The sequence below is a fragment of the Bubalus kerabau genome, chromosome 4 (assembly GCF_029407905.1).
Source record: "Bubalus kerabau isolate K-KA32 ecotype Philippines breed swamp buffalo chromosome 4, PCC_UOA_SB_1v2, whole genome shotgun sequence".
Classification (NCBI taxonomy): Eukaryota; Metazoa; Chordata; class Mammalia; order Artiodactyla; family Bovidae; genus Bubalus; species Bubalus kerabau.
Genome location: NC_073627.1, coordinates 166,471,991 through 166,491,888, shown reverse-complemented (window position 1 = coordinate 166,491,888; position 19,898 = coordinate 166,471,991). Strand labels below are relative to the sequence as shown.

Here is a 19,898-nt window from a genome sequence, read left to right as displayed (position 1 = left end):
AGGATCTCCCTATCTTTTATCAAGTTTTGGGAAACACTGATTATTGGAGTCAATAGGTTATCATTTTGCTATTTATTTTCTTCTCTCAAGCTCTGAAAAAAAATGTCCTCTGTATAAATTAAACAAAAAAAATGTTGTAAATTCTATGTCATTACAGTCAACAGAATTATAATAATGCATCCAAAATGTGCGGCCACAAAATATCAGGTATATGTTTGAAAAAAGAAAAAAAAATGACATTCTAGCCTTGTTAAAAGGATAATGGTCCCATATTTTTATTAACAGGTTAGCAAAACAAAATCCAATGGATTACAATATTTACATGTTATTTGAAAAATAAAGTAGTGATAAAAGCATGTCACAATTATTTTCTTTTTTTCCTTTTTTCTTTCCTTTTTTCTTCCTTTTTTTTTTTTTTTTTTTTGCTTTTTTGGTAACCATTACAAACACCCAATCCAGGTATGGAACTGTTTAGCACATTTGAAATGAGGCCAATTAAAAACAAATATGGACACAAAATGAATCTTTGTCTAGATAGTTCACACTTTCCCCATATTCTGGTTTTGCACATGATGGCCCCCATCCCTAAAAAAAAAAAACTTAAATTAAAACAAACACCCACAAATAAAAATTCTTAACAGCAAGAAAATAAAAGAAGAACATGCTTTTCAAGTAAGCACTTATTCCACAAATGCAATATCTTTCCATGGATTTTATTTGAAGCTGTGTGGGACACTGTCATCTCAGCAATTCCCTTCCCTTTCTCCCCCCTCCCCCAACCCTTCCAAGTTAAAAAAAAACAAAACAAAACAAAAAATCATGAAAACCAAAGGACTTGCACACACACACATGTCCACACACACATCCAAGCTCTCTCACACACAGGCTTCTAAAACCTAGGATTCAAGGCAAGTTCTACTTTTTTGGAACGAAATCCTTTGTTCACAATCAGAACGTATTATAAATGTAGACTTAGATTTCGTCTAAGCTGCTCCCTCCTGAAAAAGCTAATATGGGGAAACAGAGCAGCTGGCAGCTAGATTAAAAAAAAAAAACAAAAAGTAGTTCTCCAGGCTCCTTGTAGGATATAAGTATTTCTTGAACACTCTCACCAAAGGGATGGGATTTGACACATCCCCTTGTCCTGAAAAATAAATGAGAATCCCCTCCCCCCCAAAAAAACCCCACAATGCAAACAAAAACAGAACACAGATTTAGAAATCACACACATAAGCCAGCCCATCCTAACAGAGATTATTTGTGTGAGACGGATAATGTGTAAATTTGACAGCAACGAAAGGGTGAAGAGGACTTCCTCGTCTGGCCCACAAGCTGCATAGAGGTGCCGAAAAGTTTGGTTCTTTAGTTAAATTAAAAAAACGTTAACTTCTTTGTTATTTCCATGTTTAAAATAAAAACATACCTATTCACAAAAAACTAAATCTCCCTTGCCCCCAAATCAAAACAAAATAACAACACACACACAAAAAACAATTTATATGAAAACTGAATTGTGCTGTGTTTGTAACACTCAAACTGATAGAAAATAAACATGTGGCAAACAAAACTCCAAAGTCACCTTAAAATTAGCTCACATGAAATCTACCAAATTCTAAATTATAGTTGAACACTAATAAACAGCTTACCTGGAATAAAGGATGACAATTCACAAACATTTATCTAATAATTAAAGTCTGTTTCTTTTTTTTGTCTTGTTTTTTACTAAAATAATTAAAAAAATCACAGTATTTTAAGAAATAAAACCCACGTGGGGATTTTAAGCACAATTTGTGTTCCTTTCTTTAAAACTCTTTTTTTTTTTTCTCCATTCACCATCTTGCCCAGCAGTTCTCTCTACATTTAACCACAATGACGACAGGTAGTACTGACAAATGCAGAGAATTCCCTTGGTTAAGTTTGAGGTACTAGGAAACAGGTGACTGTTTTATGCAAAGCAGTTTTTTTTTTTGTTTTCTGTTTTTTTGTTTTGTTTTGTTTTTGTTTTTTTTCTGTTTGTTTTTTCCCAAAGCGGCTGCAGTTAGGTCTTGAAAAAGCTTAAGGTATTAAAACTAGAAAAACGCACCAAAAGTTGTGCGTCAAAAAGTTGTTCCCCTAAGAGAAGTCTTCTACTGTCACGGAGCTTCTGTTTCCACATACTGTCCAAGACCACCATAATGCACAGGTGTGCAAGGGAGGTGCTTCCGGTGCTTCCGCAACAAACGAAACTTCCACGATGAAGATCCGGAAGGAAAGGTGTAGTGATGGAAAAGGAGCCACATATTCCAACCATTTAAATAACTTTAATTTACATACTCACTCACACAGGTACCAGTGCTTTGAAAATAGATTGTTCAGTCCTAAAAAGCAGCTTTGTTCTGTCTTCTCTTTTCTGTCCCCCCCTTCTCAGCCCAAGCCGGCCCTCCCACTTTTCTTTTTCATCATGGTTCAAGTAAGGGGTGATTAAGAATTTCACCAAACGCTTATTCTTTTTTGGCCTCTGCATTCTCCAGGAGAGATTTGTCAGCAGCTACGACACAGATGGCTACTGGTTCGTCCTTTAAGGAAAAGTCTATCCCGATTGTTTCATCATCTTCCTTTTCCTCTATAGAGGGCATCTTAATACTGTCCTCCATGTTGCCCTTCAGGTGGATTTCTTCTCGGCTCACCTGCTTGGTGTCATTCAATGCCCTGGGAAAACATTCATGGGGAGTGACAGGTGAGTACATGTATTTTTTCCTAGTTAAAAAAAAATTCACCTCCTTATGTCTCTGATCCTAAAAAGGTCTTGGGGGTCTTACAAGTGCCACAGACAAATTGACTGGACTGTGGGTGATTTATCCCTGCTACCTGTTATACTTAGCTCATATATTTCTGGTTATCTTATTAAAAATCTGAATCTATAAAAATGAAAAGAAAGTGAAAACGTTGGTCGCTTAGTCGTGTCTGATTCTCTGCGACCTTGTGGACTGTAGCCTGCCAGGCTCCTCTGTCCATGGGATTCTCCAGGCAAGAATACTGGAGTGGGTTGCCATTTCCTTCTCCAGGGGATCTTCCCAACCCAGGGATCAAACCTGGGTCTCCTGCATTGCAGACGGAGGATTCTTTAACATCTGAGCCAGCAGGGAAGCCCTATCCATTATACTATGTTTTGATTACATCATTCTTTGCTTCTAGAGCAACATAATGATCTTATGTTCCCTCCTATACTGGGAACAACACAGTCATAAGTGGTCATAGCAAGAACTGTCATGCTCAGATCCATCAGAGGAACCTAGAAAATGCAGATTTGCTATACCTATCAGGACTGAAAGCACAACTCGTCTATTAAAGAGTTAACGGAAAGACCCATAGAAAGGAACAAAAAGCAAGAACCTGGAGATGAGACCCATGTCTCATCCCAGTTATATTCTGGGAAGCTTAGTTACATTCTCTGAAGTCTAGATACTACCTATTTCTGGGCATTTTCTGCTTAAGGGACCAACTCCTAGGCTATCCCAGAGTATGCTGGCCTGGAAGTGCCTTGTCTAGGGGACAGTGCTACGTTCAAGGGTCTTACGAGTGTTCTGCAGGTGTGCTCCCACCTACCTGGGAGGCAGGCAGAAGCGGGCTCTGTCCCCGAGGCAGAGCATTGAAGGCACCAAGAGGTGCGTGGGAAGGTTCAAGGCCACTCGGGGAGTGAGTCATCACAGAGGCAGGAACAGAAGCCAGATCTCTGGACCCCGGTCCACGCTCTACAGAGAACGTCATGCTAACGAAAGCTGAAGGGACACGGGCTGGAGAGAGCGCTATACACGAGGGCTTGAGCGGGATCTGTCATTCGTAAAGACGATCTCTCCTCCTGTGACTCGTGTCTGGGTGACCATTTTAAAAACCAGCGGAAAGGGAGAAACCCAGTTCGTGACCAACTGCCTCTCCTCCCGGACCCGGAAGTGTGACACACAGGGGTCTACGTATTGTCAGGAGCCACCGCCACCTCGCACGATGAGCGAAGGCCTTCACGGGACTTACATGCCGTGTCTCAGCACGTGCCTTTCCCACTCAGAGCCCTGGGAAAACGCCCGTCCGCAAAATTCACACGGAAAACGCTTCTCAGTGTTGATAGCAGCCCCGTGGTCAGAAAACCTCAAGAGATCTGTGAGGAGAAAGCAGGCGTATTACCTGTGAGCTGGAGGGGCAGAAGAGAAGTCAATATTCATTAGGAGCCTCCTCCCATTTCCAGATTCCTTACTCTTTCTCCTGCTGGCCTTTCACCAAAGGATTGTTTCTTGAAACTCTCGAGAACTGTTCCCAGGCCCTAGGCATCCCCACCTCTCTTCACCTCCCAACTGTTTCTGTCACCAATAACCCGAGTTTGTCTTGCCTTAAGAACCCCTTCCGTTCATTCCAATGGCGTCTGAGCATTTTCTTCTATCAAATCTCTCTCTCCTGTAGTGCTCTGTCTCGGTGCCTCATAGTTCAGCACCTATTCATTTTCTATTTAACAGTTTTTCTCCACTCACTAACAAGAACACAGGCTCCTGAAAGCACCAAGGCCAGGTTATGTTGTAGGAAGACCTCAAGGTGTCCACACGTTCCAGGGAAAGCTGAGGGCTCACCACTTGTGGTCCTCTGCCACGGGTATCTTAATCTACACCTCCCAGGGTGGCTGCAAGCCCTAAATGAGGCCCAAAAGCAGAGAACCGAGCAGGAACACGGGGGGAGACGGGAATGTGAAAGCATGTCCTCAGCTAGTAAGGGGTTCTGGCCAGCTGCCCTCCATCGGTGTATTCTTGAACATGGGGATGTGCAGATGCCTTTCTGGACAGGTCTGTTGTAATCAAGTGGTGACTATCGTTTTACTTCCTCCCCGGTCCTGAGGGGCCTGCTAAATGGGGACTGACTGGCTCATTGTTTGGAGGCCCCGCCTCCTGGCAAACTCAAAGACGAGAGCTTATATGGCCTTTGTGTTATCCTGGGTCCCAAGCCCATATGTCTTTCATTATAGCAGAGAGGGCCAGATCTTCACATGGGTAATAAGCAGCAGGACCTAGACGGCTCTGCAGCCATGCCGGAGAGTGAGGGCTCACAAACGCTGCTCATCTCTGCCCCTCTGATCACTGTGTGCCTGGGCTCAAGAGGTGTTACAGGAAGGTGTCTCCTGGTTGAAATACTCCATCTAATAAAAAAAAATCCTCAGGATGATGTTAACAGGCTAGGTGTCTCTGAGCTGCCTTCATCTGCAGCACAAAAAGCACTGTGAATGGGGCCAGTTCTAACAAAAGATGAAACATTTTCTCACAAATTAAGAAGATCACCACACAAGCCATTAAAAATAATTGCACAGACTATCTTCCTTGATTCTTTTCATTGGAAATGAGACAGCACCATCTGCTCTGTGCATTAATTCCTTAGCAGGGATTATCTTGGGCAAGAAATCAACAGAATGCCTTCCTGACTCCTCCCAACTGCATAATGAGAGGGGGTGGGGAGGACACTGCTTGGGCGCATTTTGATTTCTTCATGCCTGGTTTCTTCCCTTTCAAAGTCCCTCTGAGCTGCCTTCTGAGGCAGGACCTGCCTTGTGGCCATGGTCAGGTCTCTCCTGGATTCTCGTGGTGGGAAGGCACGCTGGACACGGGGTAGCTCCAAGGACATGAGCCCCCCGAATGGAGCGCCTGACGAGGGTCTCTGCTGCCAACGAGGGGGCCTGCTCCTGGCACACTCACTTGCTTACCCTGAGGAAACATGAAACCAACCATCTATTCTTTCCAACGGCTCATGCTGTTTCATCCTCAAAGGAGGAGGCCAATCATTACCTGTCACACATCAAATGGCTTCCATTAGCCCCAGAGCTGTGCTAACGCCACCTCCCGCTCTCTCTACTCCTGGAAGACAGAACGTCTGGCAAAAACACCCCGAGGCTACTGTGTGCCGTTTCTTCTTGTTGGCAAGAATACACCTAGATGGTGGAAAATTGATTCCAAGGCGATGAGACAAAGGAGGCTGTTCTTTCAAGAATCAACGAGGGGGACGGGAAGGTTTTCCCCATTAACGTGACTGGAAGTTACTCATGTAAATCCCCAGCCCTCTGAGAGAGGAACACAGGCTTCTCCACCCCCAAGTCTTTTCTCCCCATGTGGTTAAGGCTCATGAATGTGGAGGCTGCGCTTTCTAGGGAGAAGCGATCAGACACCACGAAGTTCTTCACAGGCAAACTGAGCTGGTCTGATGCCACAGTGCCCGTGCAAGGGGGCGGCTGGGCTGGGCGGTCAACAAATCATGACTGGCACCGTGCACATCTAGCTGCCCTCTCTTCCTTTTCATCGTCTATGCTATTATTTTGGACGTGGCACATGGGAGGGGAGGACTAACAGGGCTTCTTGCCTCTGTGATGCTTATATCCTGTAAAACCATGCATGCTTGGTTCTAGAGATTAAAAAGTCATGGTCTCCAATGAGGAATAATTCATTTCCTGGGGAGGGATGGTGGGGCACAGAGCCCTGTGAAGACAAGGAGCCTGTGTGCCCTCTGCCAGAAGCTTCCTCTTTGAGAGATCTCTGTTAACAGTGCACAGACGACACTGAAGAATTCATCGCTAAGGACATATTTGTGAAATGCTTTTTAAGAAAGAAGGAAGAGAAAATTTAAAACCCATGCTTCTTGAATCACAGCCGTTGTAAGAAATAGATCACTGTGCCCCCTACTAATAAAAGTTGTAACTTTACAAGGGCAATCAGTGTATATGGTGCGGGTGCTCTATCTATCCATTGACCACAGGCATGGGGGTTCAGAAGCCAAACTGGATCATCACTTAGCTGTGGTCTCCTACTATAGCGGAGATAAAATATGGAGGCATGGGGTGGAAATCAGGAAAAATCAAGTAAAAGAAGAGGGAGAACCTTGGAAGAAAATGACCACCAAGTCGGCTTTCTAGGCTGGCAGAATGACTAGCAAGAAAACCCAAGAAATTCCACAAAAGGAAGCCTTACAATGAGGCCCAATGACCACTGAATTGATGGAATTCAGGGCCAGGTTCCCATCAATGAAGAACATCCACAAAGGGTAGGGGACGTGGCACAGCATGTAAAGACACTTTGCCTTTGGAGCCAGAAGACTTAACCCCAACCTCCAGTGTTTTCGTTTTAACTTTGAACATGCTCTTAAATATTCTGGGCTTTTATTTCCCTACTTGTAAAATGTCAATAATGCCATCTACACTGCAGGGTTTTATCATCATTATTAAGTGGTTACTGTGTTCCAGGAACTGGACTAATAATGTTTGTGTGCTATCTCATTTAAGATTTACGTGACCCTAAGGAAGTGACCCTAGGAAGTTATTATTAGGATGATGAATGTGCAGGAAATAAAATAATTTACCCAAAGTCATATAACTAAAAAGCAGCAGAACTGGGAGCAAAATCCATAGAGACCAACTGCAGAGCCCTCTAACTGTATATAAGATTAAATAAAACCCACCGACACTGGGCTTGGCCCATAATGGTGTTCCGCAATGGCAACTAATACCATGCTCCTCATCAGAGGGATGACATATTTATTTCTCAGGTTTAGGTTATCCATGTGCTTTTGATAGGTCTGCAATAACTACAGTACGATATCCCAACCTATATTCTTTATGTAGTATCTTGGTTTTTCCACAATATTCTATGTCGAACAATACAGAATACCAACTCTAGATCATGTAAATGTATGCCTACAACTAAACATCAAAAAATTTCATTTTGAAAATAATTACGGAATCACAGCAAGTTGAAAAACAGTACAAAAGTCCCTCAAAACTTTGCCTACTATCCCCTGTAAAGACAGTCAAATGCCACTGGTCTCCTTCTCTCTCTCTCTCTTTACAAAGCAAAAGCAGTAAGCCAAGGGGTTAAGAGGAAGGCCATGCAGAAGGACACGTGGAGGGGTTCGGACCTCAGGCTCAAGCCCTCTGTGGCTCCCTCCCCCCAACCCCAGCAAAAGATACCCCAGCAGCAGCAATTTTAAATAAGCATTCAACTGGAAATTCATTTACATTCCTCGATAGCTTTTACAGGGCCATCCATCTTGCTGTCTGTCCTTACTCTGCAGATTCCCCAGATAACAGTTTTCCTGAATAAAAACAAATCATCGCCATGTATTTTTTAACAAATGTATATCTACAGTTAAAGAGAAAACGTCTGTTTTCCTTGGAGATTCTCTAGCTGGTAATAGTTTACAAAGACATGGCCCCTGACGTGTTGCAGCCAGTCTGTTCTGCTACTTAACGAAGAAGGATCATTCCTTCTGTTCCTCCTCCAACAACCTTCTGCCTCCCTTCTGTCTCCCCACGGCCAGGCTGCATGCCATCTGGGGCTCAGGGGGCAGGGACGGGACCAACCTCTGTCATCAGCCTTGCTGTTCATTTCTTCTTCCTTGTCTTCATCATCACTGCTAGAGCTCTCCATCTTCTCCTTCATCTGTTCCAGCTGATCCAAGTTAACCCGTCCAACCAGCTCAAAGTTTCGGCTTACCTGAAAAAGACCCAAAAACAGTGGAATCACAAACCACAGCTGAACGCCGTTCTCCCTGGAGGACAGAGCTGTCCAACGTCATTTTCCTATGGGTGTGTTTTTAGAACCAGGACCAAATTACACCAGTGCCTAAGTGGTCCTTTTCTTCATTTTGACCCTCTTCCAGGCACATCTGTCTTCTGCTCCCACGTTCATTTTCACTCGAACTGTCAACACTGGACCTTCCTTACCAAATTTAGTTAGAAATGTGAGCTGCAGATGGCAGAAAATCACATCTCATGAAGCCTGGGGTGTAGAGTAGATGTCCAATAAACGTTTTTTGAGTTGAATTCAAGGGTGTTCCTTTCACGTGTGTGTGTTAGTCGCTCAATCGTGTCCGACTCTTTGTGACCCCATGGACTGTAGCCTGCCAGGCTCCTCTGTCCATGGGATTCTCCAGGTCAAAATACAGGAGTGGGTTGCCATTTCCTCCTCTAGGAGATCTTTCCGACCCAGGGATTGAACCCATGTCTCCTGCATTTGGCAGGCAGATTCTTTACCATCAGAGCTACCAGGGAAGCCCAAATTTCAAATATATCTGGAGGGAAAGTAGCTCTGTAAGTATTCTGAAAACTAGCAGAGAGAGTCCCAACATTTCCACCACAGCCTATCAACCTGGAGGGCTGTGGGACTGTCCCAGCTTTGACCAAATGACAGTTGCTCAGTTCCTAACTCCAGTTTAAGGGTCAGACAGTATTGTTACTGTTTAGTATTACTACTGTTTGTGAAGCTGACCACAGCCTGTTCATCACAGCTGGGATTATCTGAAAAAAATCTAGATGACAAATTCCTAAAAACTCTTTTAAAGTGTTAACTGTGGCTGATTTGTGTTTATATAAAATGTGGTTAGAATAATGTGGGACTCCAAACTGGCTTCAAAAATGTCATCCAAGAGAAATAAAAACTCACCCCATGAAAACTCCGTGGGGATATTCTATTTGGGGTTCTCATAACAATGGTAGCACACAATGCCCCCTCTTCAATTAATCTGTTTTCCGAACTTGTTCAGTTGCATGCACAGAATGATCAAGAATGACAGCAGAGGAGCCAAGCCAATAAGATGACTCAAACCAGCACGGCGATGGGTTCCATGCTTTCCCTGGTGGGGGCCAAGGGAGGGGCCCATGAAGATAAATGAGACCCAGTTCTGGCCTCCTGAGGCACAGAGTTTTGAGTTGAAGAGGGAAGACAGACTTCATTAATTAGACTCCAAGGCAGATTTCCATAGTTGCTACAGTAGAGATAGCGCGTAATGAGGGCGCAGGAGATGCTAAGGAGAATTTACAAGATGGTTCCAAAATATTCCCTGGGACCAGCCTGGAACTAAGATGTGCCGAGCACCACCAATTCCATATGCCTGGCAGATGGAAACATCATCATCAACTGTGACAAATGCGCAACAGAGAGCCTCAGAGTATCAGGGCCAGCAGACAGTCCTGTGAGAAAATGTAATACTTGTCCCCACAACACCATGTGTGTGCGTGTGGGGTGAGGGGTGGCGGTCGGGTCGGCAGCATTGAAAACGAGGAAGAAAACTCAAAAGCTCTCTTAGAAAAAGAGAAACAATCCATTGATACAACTGTAAGAATGAAATCAGTTGACTTGGAAAACAGCTCAGCATGAGGGTGGAAAAGAGGTCTTCCATGATCATAGCACGAAACCCTGAGGGAAGGCAAATTCCTGTTTGCTCATGAAAAAAAGTTTTAAAAAGGATTAGATTAAGATTGGACAGCATCACCAACTCAATGGACATGAGTTTGAGCAAACTCCAGAAGATGGTAAAAGGCAGGGAAACCTGGCGTGCTGCAGTTCATGGGGTCGCAAAGAGTCGGACCCGACTGAGCCAATGAACAACAGGCTATGGCAAAGAGAAGGAAGCCTAGTTAGAATCTTTCTTCCTTTTCTTTCCCTCTAAGAGTTTACGGTACCAGTCAAGCAAGGGGCTTTTGCTTAGACTACCTTCCTAATTAGGGTTTTATTTACTGTCCTCATGCCTACAGACCTATATAGATTTTAAAAATATTTATTTTTATAACAAAGAAGCAAAAAGGGAGGGCACAAGGAGCAGGAGCTTTGAAGTCAGACAGAGCTGAGTTCAAGTTTAGGGTTTGCCATGAACCACGGGGCTCTGAACATACACGGCCTCAGTGTCCTTGTCTGTATCGATAAAGAGGGTCATCATAGTACCCGAAACACAACAGTTCACCAAACTGTGGTTTCCCTTTCCCTTTCTGGGAATGTGGCCTTTTCCAATTTTTGGCTTTTGGAAATGTGTATAAGAAGCATCATAAATGCATATTTATGAAGTTATGTTTTACCACAAAGTCTACATTTTAATCAAATAGCATTTATGACAAATATCTGAATAAAAGTTTTCTGGGTTGCCAGGTTTTTTTTTCTTTTTCAGGAAAAGGAGGCAAGATTCCAACTGGCCTAATTTTGAATTATGCAAAGAAAAAAAATTTTGAAATGATCGGTACTTCACATCATAAAGGGGCAGCCTTTTCCTGTCACTTTCTCCCCACTTTCAGCCAGGTCAGCTACAGGCATGTGGAACGGGCAGGAGAGGTGGGCATTGCCAGGAAACAAAAATAATGAGACTGAGAAAGGCCAAAAAACAATCCTCCAACGCCTTCTTTAATCCAGCAGTTTGCGCTCATTCATTCACTGATTCATTCATTCAGGACTCCCAGCGGCCCTGCCGTGTGCCAGGCCCTGTGCCTATCAAGGAACTCACAGTGACAGAAGGAGATCTGTCACCAAACCAAATGTTATTTTTTCTTTTCCGCCTTCCTCTTTCTTCTCCTTTTACAGGAAAACTGTTAGCATTTTGGATTTTGCACAATTTTAGGAGTGCATGACATTTTCATGGTATAACATTCACCCAAGGGACTCACCTAGGATGTATTTGTCCTAAAGATTTCTAAAATAAATGAATTTTTTTTTTTGCTATGTAATTAGAAGATTTTAAATTAAAAATTCTTTATAGGGTTGAGTTCTTACTATATCTTTAATCTCCAAACTAGCAATCTAGGAGTCATCATCATACAAAAGGAAGCCTTCCGGCTGCATTTCTGAGCCTCTGTTCCTTCCCTCCCTCCTGCCAGATTCCCTGTGTACATTCTTACCACCTCTTATATCTATCTGTCCAGTGCGGTTGAATGGAAGGAATTTTTTTTTTAAATTAAATCTGCTCATGTCAATCTCTGCTTGCCCTAAGTATAAAACCCCAATTCCTTACTGTGGTTTACGTGTCTGATTATCATCTTACATTCTGGCCCACCCTCTCCCCTTTGCTGACTCCCCTTTGCTCCCACAATCCTGAACTTATAGAGGTTCCTGGAACAGGCCAATCTCTTGACTTTGGGCCTCTTTCTGCACAGGCCGTGACCTCCGTGTGAAACTCTGTCCAGCCTGCCTCCCTGATGTGGTTCCTCCTCAGCCTACCATACCAGTCTCGCTCCAATGTCACTGCATCTGGGGGACTTTCCCTCAATTCCTGCTTGGTTAAATATCCTTGCATCCTTGCTCAAGGCTTCCACAGCAGCCTCCCCTGCCCTCCCCTTTTACATAGCCCAGGGAACTGTAGTCAGTATCCTATAAAAACCTATGATAGCAAAGAACATATGTATGTGTAACTGAATCACTTTGCTGTACATCTGAAACTAACACAATGTTGTAAATTAACTATATTTTAATTAAAAATAAACTCAGTAATTAACATCTTCTGGCCTGCCTCCCCAACAGAACAAACTCCATGAAGACAGACACCCTGCAGCTCAGCCAGATCTGCACTGGCCAGCGAGGTGTCCAGATTGAAGTGGGCATGGTTCTCACCTCCTAATTATTGCTACTGCTACTGCTAAGTCACTTCAGTCATGTCCGACTCTGTGCAACCCCATAGATGGCAGCCCACCAGGCTCCCCCATCCCTGGGATTCTCTAGGCAAGAACACTGGAGTGGGTTGCCATTTCCTTCTCCAATGCATGAAAGTGAAAAGTGAAAGTGAAGTCGCTCAGTCGTGTCCGACTCTTAGCGACCCCATGGACTGCAGCCTAGTAGGCTCCTCCGCCCATGGGATTTTCCAGGCAAGAGTACTGGAGTGGGGTGCCATTGCCTTCTCCATCCTAATTACTAGGTGTCTGTATTTTCATTTAATATATTTTTCTTTCCCATAAATATATACAATGAAAAATTAGCAAACAGGAAAAAAAATCATGTAAAATCCAACAACCTATACAGAGTACCTATGAAGAAGTTGTTATATTTCTGTATCTCTGTTCTCTATTCACAGATGATGTACAGTACTGTTTTTTTATGCCTGGTATGAAATAAATATCAATCTCTATATATATCTATTTAATATATGTATACATTTAATATATGTATACATCCAATCACCATATAATACTTTGTCAAGTGAATATATTATAGTTTACTTGACTCTTCCCATGTGGAGTTTACCTTTGGTTATTCCTGGCTTTTCACTATTAAAAATGCAGTAGTAAGCCTTCCTATAAAAGGCTTTCATGCTTCGTTTTAGCCATGGCACTCAGAAAAGAAAAAGAAATAAAAGGATCAAAATTACAAAAGAAGTAAAACTGTCACAGTTTGCAGCTGACATGAAAACAATACATGGAATATCTTAAAGATGCCACCAGAGAACTGCTAGAGTTCATCAGTGAGTTCAGTAAGACTGCAGAATATAAAACTAACACACAGAAGTGTTTTATACTAACATTTGAAGATCAGGAGGAGAAATTAAGGAACGAGTTCCATATATTATCACATCAGAAAGAATAAAATACCTAGGAATAAACCTACCTAAGGAGACAACAGACCTGTACTCTGAAAATTATAAGATGCTAATGAAAGAAACTGAAGATGAGACAAACAGATGGAAAGATATACCATGTTCTTGAATGGGAAGAATCAATATTGTCAAAAGGACTATAGCACCCAAAGCATTCTACACATTGAGTGCAATCCCTATCAAATGACCAATGGCATTTTTCTTCACAGAACTGGAACAAAAAATGTTAAAACTTGTATGGAAACACAAAAGACCCTGAATAGCTAAAGCAATCCTGAGAATGAAAAATTGATCTGGAGGAATCAGGCTCCCTGACTTCAAATTATACTACAAAGCTAGACATCAAAGCAGTATGGCACTGGCACAAAAATAGAAATACAGATCAATGGAACAGGATAGAAAGCTCAGAAATAAACTCATGTACCTACGGTCAATTAAAATGAGGCAAGTACATACACTGGAGAAAAGACAGTCTCTTTGGACAAGTCATGGTGGACAGTTCTGACAAAAGGTGGTCCACTGGAGAGGTCAATGGCAAGCCACTTCACTATTCTTCCCTTGAGAAAAGTATGAAAAGGCAAAAAGATATGATCCTGAAAGATGAACTCCCCAGGTTGATAGGTGCCCAAAATGCTACTGGAGAAGAGTGGAGAAATAAAACCAGAAAGAATGAAGCGACAGAGCCAAGTGAAAACAACGCCCAGTTGCAGATGTGACTGGTGATGGAAGAAAAATCTGATGCTGTAAAGAACAATATTGCACAGGATCCTGGAATGTCAGGTCCATGAATCAAGGAAAATTGGAAGTGGTCAAATAGGAGATGGCAAGAGTGAACATCAGCATTTTAGGAATCAGTGAACTAAAATGGACTCGAATGGGCGAATTTAACTCAGATGACCATTATATCTACTATTGTGGGCAAGAATCCCTTAGAAGAAATGGAGTAGCCATCATGGTCAACAAAAGAGTCTGAAATGCAGTACTTGGATGCAGTCTCAAAAAAGACAGAATGATCTCTGTTCGTTTCCAAGGCAAACCATTCAATATCACAGTAATCCAGGTCTATGCCCTGACCAGTAGCTGAAGAAGCTGAGGTTGAACGGTTCTATGAAGACCTATAAGACCTTCTAGAACTAACACCCAAAAAAGATGTCCTTTTCATTACAGGGGACTGGAATGCAAAAGTAGCAAGTCAAGAGATACCTGAAGTAACAGGCAAATTTGGCCTTGGAGTACAAATGAAGCAGGGCAAAGGCTGACAGAGTTTTGCCAAGAGAATGCACTGGTCATAGCAAACACCCTCTTCCAACAACACAAGAGAAGACTCTACACATGGATTATCACCAGATGGTCAACAACGAAATCAGATTGATTATATTCTCTGCAGCCAAAGATGGAGAAGCTCTATACAGTCAGCAAAAACAAGACCGGGAGCTGACTGTGGCTCAGACCATGAACTCCTTATTGCCAAATTCAGACTTAAATTGAAGAAAGTAGGAAAACCACTAGAGCATTCAGGTACGACCTAAATCAAATCCCTTACAATTATACAATGGAAGTAAAAAATAGATTCAAAGGATTAGATTTGATAGAGTGCCGGAAGAACTATGGACGGAGGTTTGTAACATTGTACAGGAGGCAGTGATCAAGACCATTCCCAAGAAAAGAAATGCAAAAAGGCACAATGGTTGTCTGAGGAGGCTTTACAAATAGCTGAAAATAGAAGAGAAGTGAAAGGCAATGGAGAAAAGGGAAGATACAACCATTTGAATGCACAGCTCCAAAGAATAGCAGGGAGAGATAAGAAAGCCTTCCTCAGGATCAATGCAAAGAAATAGAGGAAAACAACAGAATTGGAAAGACTAGAAATCTCTTCAAGAAAATCAGTGATACCAAGAGAACTTTTCATACAGAGACAGGCATAATAAAGGACAGAAATGGTATGGACCTAACAGAAGCAAAAGATATTAAGAAGAGGTGGCAAGAATACACAGAACTATACAAAAAGATCTTCATGACCCAGATAACCATGATGGTGTGATCACTTCCCCAGAAAGAGACATCCTGGAATCTGAAGTTAAATGGGTCTTAGGAAGCATCACTATGAACAAAGCTTGTGGAGGTGATGGAATTCCAGTTGAGCTATTTCAAATCCTAAAAGATGATACCGTGAAAGTGCTGCACCCAATATGCCAGCAAATTTGGAAAACTCAGCAGTGGCCACAGGACTAGAAAAGGTCAGTTTTCATTCTAATCCCAAAGAAGGGCAATGACAAAGAATGTTCAAACTATCACACAACAGTTGCACTCATCTCACATGCTAGCAAAGTAATGCTCAAAATTCTCCAAGCCAGGCTTCAACTGTACATGAACCATGAACTTCCAGGAGTTCAAGCTGGTTTTAGAAAAGGCAGAATAACCAGAGATCAAATTGCCAATATCTGTTGGATCATCGAAAAAGGAAGAGAGTTCTGCAAGAAAAAGCAAGAAGTAAAGCAAGTACTTCTGCTTTATTGACTACACCAAAGCCCTTGACTGTGTGGATCACAACAAACTGGAAAATTTACCTGCCTCCTGAGAAATCTGTATGAAGGTCAAGAAGCAACAGTAAGAACGGGACATGGAACAACAGACTGGTTCCAAATCGGGAAAGGAGTACATCAAAGTTGTATATTTTCACCCTGATTATTTAACTTATATGCAGAGTATATCATGAGAAATGCTGAGCTTGATGAAGCAGAAGCTGGAATCAAGACTGCCGGAAGAAATAGCAATAACTTCAGATACGCAGATGATCCCATTCTTACAACAGAAAGTAAAGAACTGAAGAACCTCTTGATGAAAGTGAAAGAAGAGAGTGAAAAAGTTGGCTTAAAACTCAACATTCAGAAAACTAAGATCATGGCATCTGGTCCCATTACTTCATGGGAAATAGATGGCGAAACAGTGGAAACAGTAAGAGACTTTATTTGGGGGAGGGGGCTCTAAAATCACTGCAGATGGTGAGTGCAGCCATAAAATTAAAAGATGCTAGCTCCTTGGAAGAAAAGCTATGACCAACCAAGACAGTATATTAAAAATCAGAGACATTACTTTGCTGACAAAGGCCCATCTAGTCAAAGCTATGGTTTTTCCAATAGTCATGTATGGATGTAGAGTTGGACTATAAAGAAAGCTGAGCACCAAAGAATTGATGCTTTTGAACTGTGGTGCTGGAGAAGACTCTTGAGAGTCCCTTGGACTGCAAGGAGATCAAACCAGTCAATGCTACAGGAAATCAGTCCAGAATATTCATTGGAAGGACTGATGCTGAAGCTGAAACTCCAATACTTTGGCCACCTGATGCGAAGAACTGAATCACTGGCAAAGACCCTGATGCTGGGAAAGATAGAAGGCAGGAGCAGAAGGGTATGACAGAGGATGAGATGGTTGGATGGCCTCACCGACTTGATGGACATGAATTTGAGCAAGCTCTGGGAGCTGGTGATAGACAGGGAGGCCTGGTGTATTGCAGTCCATGGGGTCGCAAAGAGTCGGACACGACTGAGGGACTGAACTGAACTGACTCAATAAGTAGTACTGGGAAAACTGGACAGCTATACGTAAAAGAATGAAATCAGAACATTCTCTAACATCATACACAAAAATAAACTCAAAATGGATTTAAAACCTGAATATAAGACTGGATAATATAAAACTCTAAGAGGAAAACACAGGCAAAATACTCTTCAACATAAATCACAGCAGTATTTTTCTATCCATTTCCTAGAGTAAGGGAAATTAAAAAAAAATAAAGAAATGGGACCTAATGAAACTCAAAATGTTTTGTACAGCAAAGGAAATCATCAATGAAATGAAAAGACAACCCACAGAATGGGAGAAAATATTTGAAAACAATGTGACCAATGAGGGAGTAATGGCTAAAATATGTAAACAGCTCATACAGCTCAATATCAAAAAACCAAAAAAACCAAATGGACAGAAGATCTAAATAGACATTTCTCCAAAGAAGACATATGGCCAATAAATATATTAGAAGATGCTCAACATTGCTAATTATTAGAGAAATGCAAAACGTAACAACAATTATGTATCACTTCATACTGGTCAGAATGGTCATCATTAAAGAGCCTACAAGTCGGGACTTCCCTGGCATTCCGGTGGTTAAGACTCCCTAAGTTTCCACAGTAGGGGGCACAGGTTCGATCTCTGGTTGGGAAACTAAGATCTCACATGCTTCATGGTGCAGGCTCCCACAAAAAAAGTCTATAAACAACACGTGCTGGAGAAAGAGTGGAGAAAAGGGAAACTTCCTACACTGTTGGTGAGAATGTAAATTGGTACAGCCACTATAGAGAACAGTATCAGTCTTAAGTTCAGTCGCTCAGTCATGTCCAACTCTTTGCCACCCCATAGACTGCAAGCATGCTAGGCTCTCTTGTCCACCACCATCTCCTGAAGCTTGCTCAAACTCATGTCCAACAAGTTGGTGATGCCATCCAACCATCTCATCCTCTGTGGTCCCATTCTCCTCCTGCCTTCTATCTTTCCCAGCATTAGGGTCTTTGCCAATGAGTCAGTTCTTCGCATCAGGTGGCCAAAGTATTGGAGCTTCAGCTTTACCATCAGTCTTTCCAGTGAATATTCAGGACTGATTTCCTTTAGGATGGACTGGTTGGGTCTCCTTGTAGTTCAAGGGACTCAAGAGCCTTCTCCAACACCACAGTTCAAAAGCATCAATTCTTTAGCGTTCAGCTTTCTTTATAGTCCAACTCTCACACCCATACATGACTATTGGAAAAACCATAGCTTTGACTAGATGGACCTCTGTCACCAAAGTAATGTCTCTGCTTTTTAATATGCTGTCTAGGTTAATCACAACTTTCCTTCCAAGGAGCAAGTGTCTTTTAATCTCGTGGCTGCACTCACTATCTGCAGTGATTTTGGAGCCCAAGGAAATAAAGTCTGTCACTATTTCCAGTGTTTCCCCATCTGTTTGCCATGAAGTGATGGGACCAGAAGCCACGATCTTAGCTTTTGGAATGCTGAGTTTTAAGCCAGCTTTTTCACTCTCTTCTGTCACTTTCATCAAGAGGCTCTCCAGTTCCTCTTTACCTTCTGCCATAAGGGTGGTGTCATCTGCATATCTGAGGTTATTGATGTTTTCTCCAGCAATCTTGATTCCAGCTTGTGCTTCATCCAGCCCAGCATTTCACATGATGCACTTTGCATATAAGTTAAACAAGCAGGGTGACAATATACAGCCTTGATGTACTCCTTTCCCAATCTGGAACCAGTCTGTTGTTCCATGTCCAATTCTAACTGTTGCTTCTTGACCTGCATACAGATTTCTGTATGCTAAGGTGGTCTGGTATTCCTATCTCTTTCAGAATTTTCCACCGTTTGTTGTGATCTACATAGTCAAAGGCTTTGGTGTAGTCAATAAAGCAGAAGTAGATGTTTTTCTGGAACTCTCTTGCTTTTTCTATGATCCAATGGATGTTGGCAATTTGATCTCTGTTTCCTCTGTCTTTTCTAAATCCAGCTTGAACTCCTGGAAGTTCATGGTTCATGTACAGTTGAAGCCTGGCTTGAAGAATTTTGAGCATTACTTTGCTAGCATGTGAGATGAGTGCAACTGTTGTGTGATAGTTTGAACATTCTTTGTCATTGCCCTTCTTTGGGATTAGAATGAAAACTGACCTTTTCTAGTCCTGTGGCCACTGCTGAGTTTACCAAATTTGCTGGCATGTTGAATGCAGCACTTTCACAGCATCATCTTTTAGGATTTGAAATAGCTCAACTGGAATTCCACCACCTCCACTAGCTTTGTTCATAATGATGCTTCCTAAGGCCCACTTGACTTTGCATTCCAGGATGTCTGGTTCTAGGAAAGTGATCACACCTTTGTGGTTATCTGGGTCATGAAGATCTTTTTGTATAGTTCTTCTGTGTATTTCTTAATATCTTCTGCTTCTGTTAGGTTCATACTATTAAATGGTATGGACCTAACAGAAGAAAACAGTATAGAGGTTCCTTAAAACTAAAAATGACTCAGCAACCCCACTCCTGGACATAAATCTGAAGAAAATCATAATTTGAAAAGATACACGTGCCTCAGTGTTCAATGCAGCACTGTTCACAATAACCAAGACATGGAAGCAGGCTAAATGTCCACTGACAGAGAAAGGAATACAGAATATGCGGTACATATATACCACTTGGGCTTCCCTCATAGCTCAGTCGGTAAAGTATTTGCCTGCAATGATGGAGACCCAGGTTCGATTCCTGGGTCGGGAAGATCCCCTGGAGAAGGAAATGGCAACCCACTCCAGTATTCTTGCCTGGAGAATCCCATGGACAGAGAGCCTGGCAGGCTACAGTCCATGGGGTCACAAGAGTGAGACACGACTTAGCAACTAAACCACCATCTACTACTTAGCCATAAAAAAATGAATGAAAATGACATTTGTAACAACATGGATGGACCCACAAATTATCACACTCAGTGAAGTAAGTCAGAGAAAGACATGTATCATACGGTATCACTTATATGT

The 19,898-nt window shown here is 42.3% G+C and overlaps 1 protein-coding gene across 5 annotated transcripts in view; it reads right to left on the bottom strand.

Annotated features, from left to right (window-relative positions):
• Window positions 1-262: 262 nt before the first annotated feature.
• ZNF462 (zinc finger protein 462) overlaps window positions 263-19,898 on the bottom strand; it is a 153,775-nt gene continuing 134,139 nt past the window's right edge. For all 5 annotated transcript variants that reach the window (XM_055579235.1, XM_055579234.1, XM_055579233.1 and 2 more), the window contains 3 exons: window positions 8,357-8,489; window positions 4,009-4,132; window positions 263-2,688 (listed from right to left, as the gene is read on the bottom strand). In XM_055579235.1, the coding sequence (XP_055435210.1) occupies window positions 2,481-2,688; window positions 4,009-4,132; window positions 8,357-8,489 (465 nt within the window). In that variant the 3' untranslated portion in view covers window positions 263-2,480. The remainder of the gene's footprint in view (window positions 2,689-4,008; window positions 4,133-8,356; window positions 8,490-19,898) is intronic.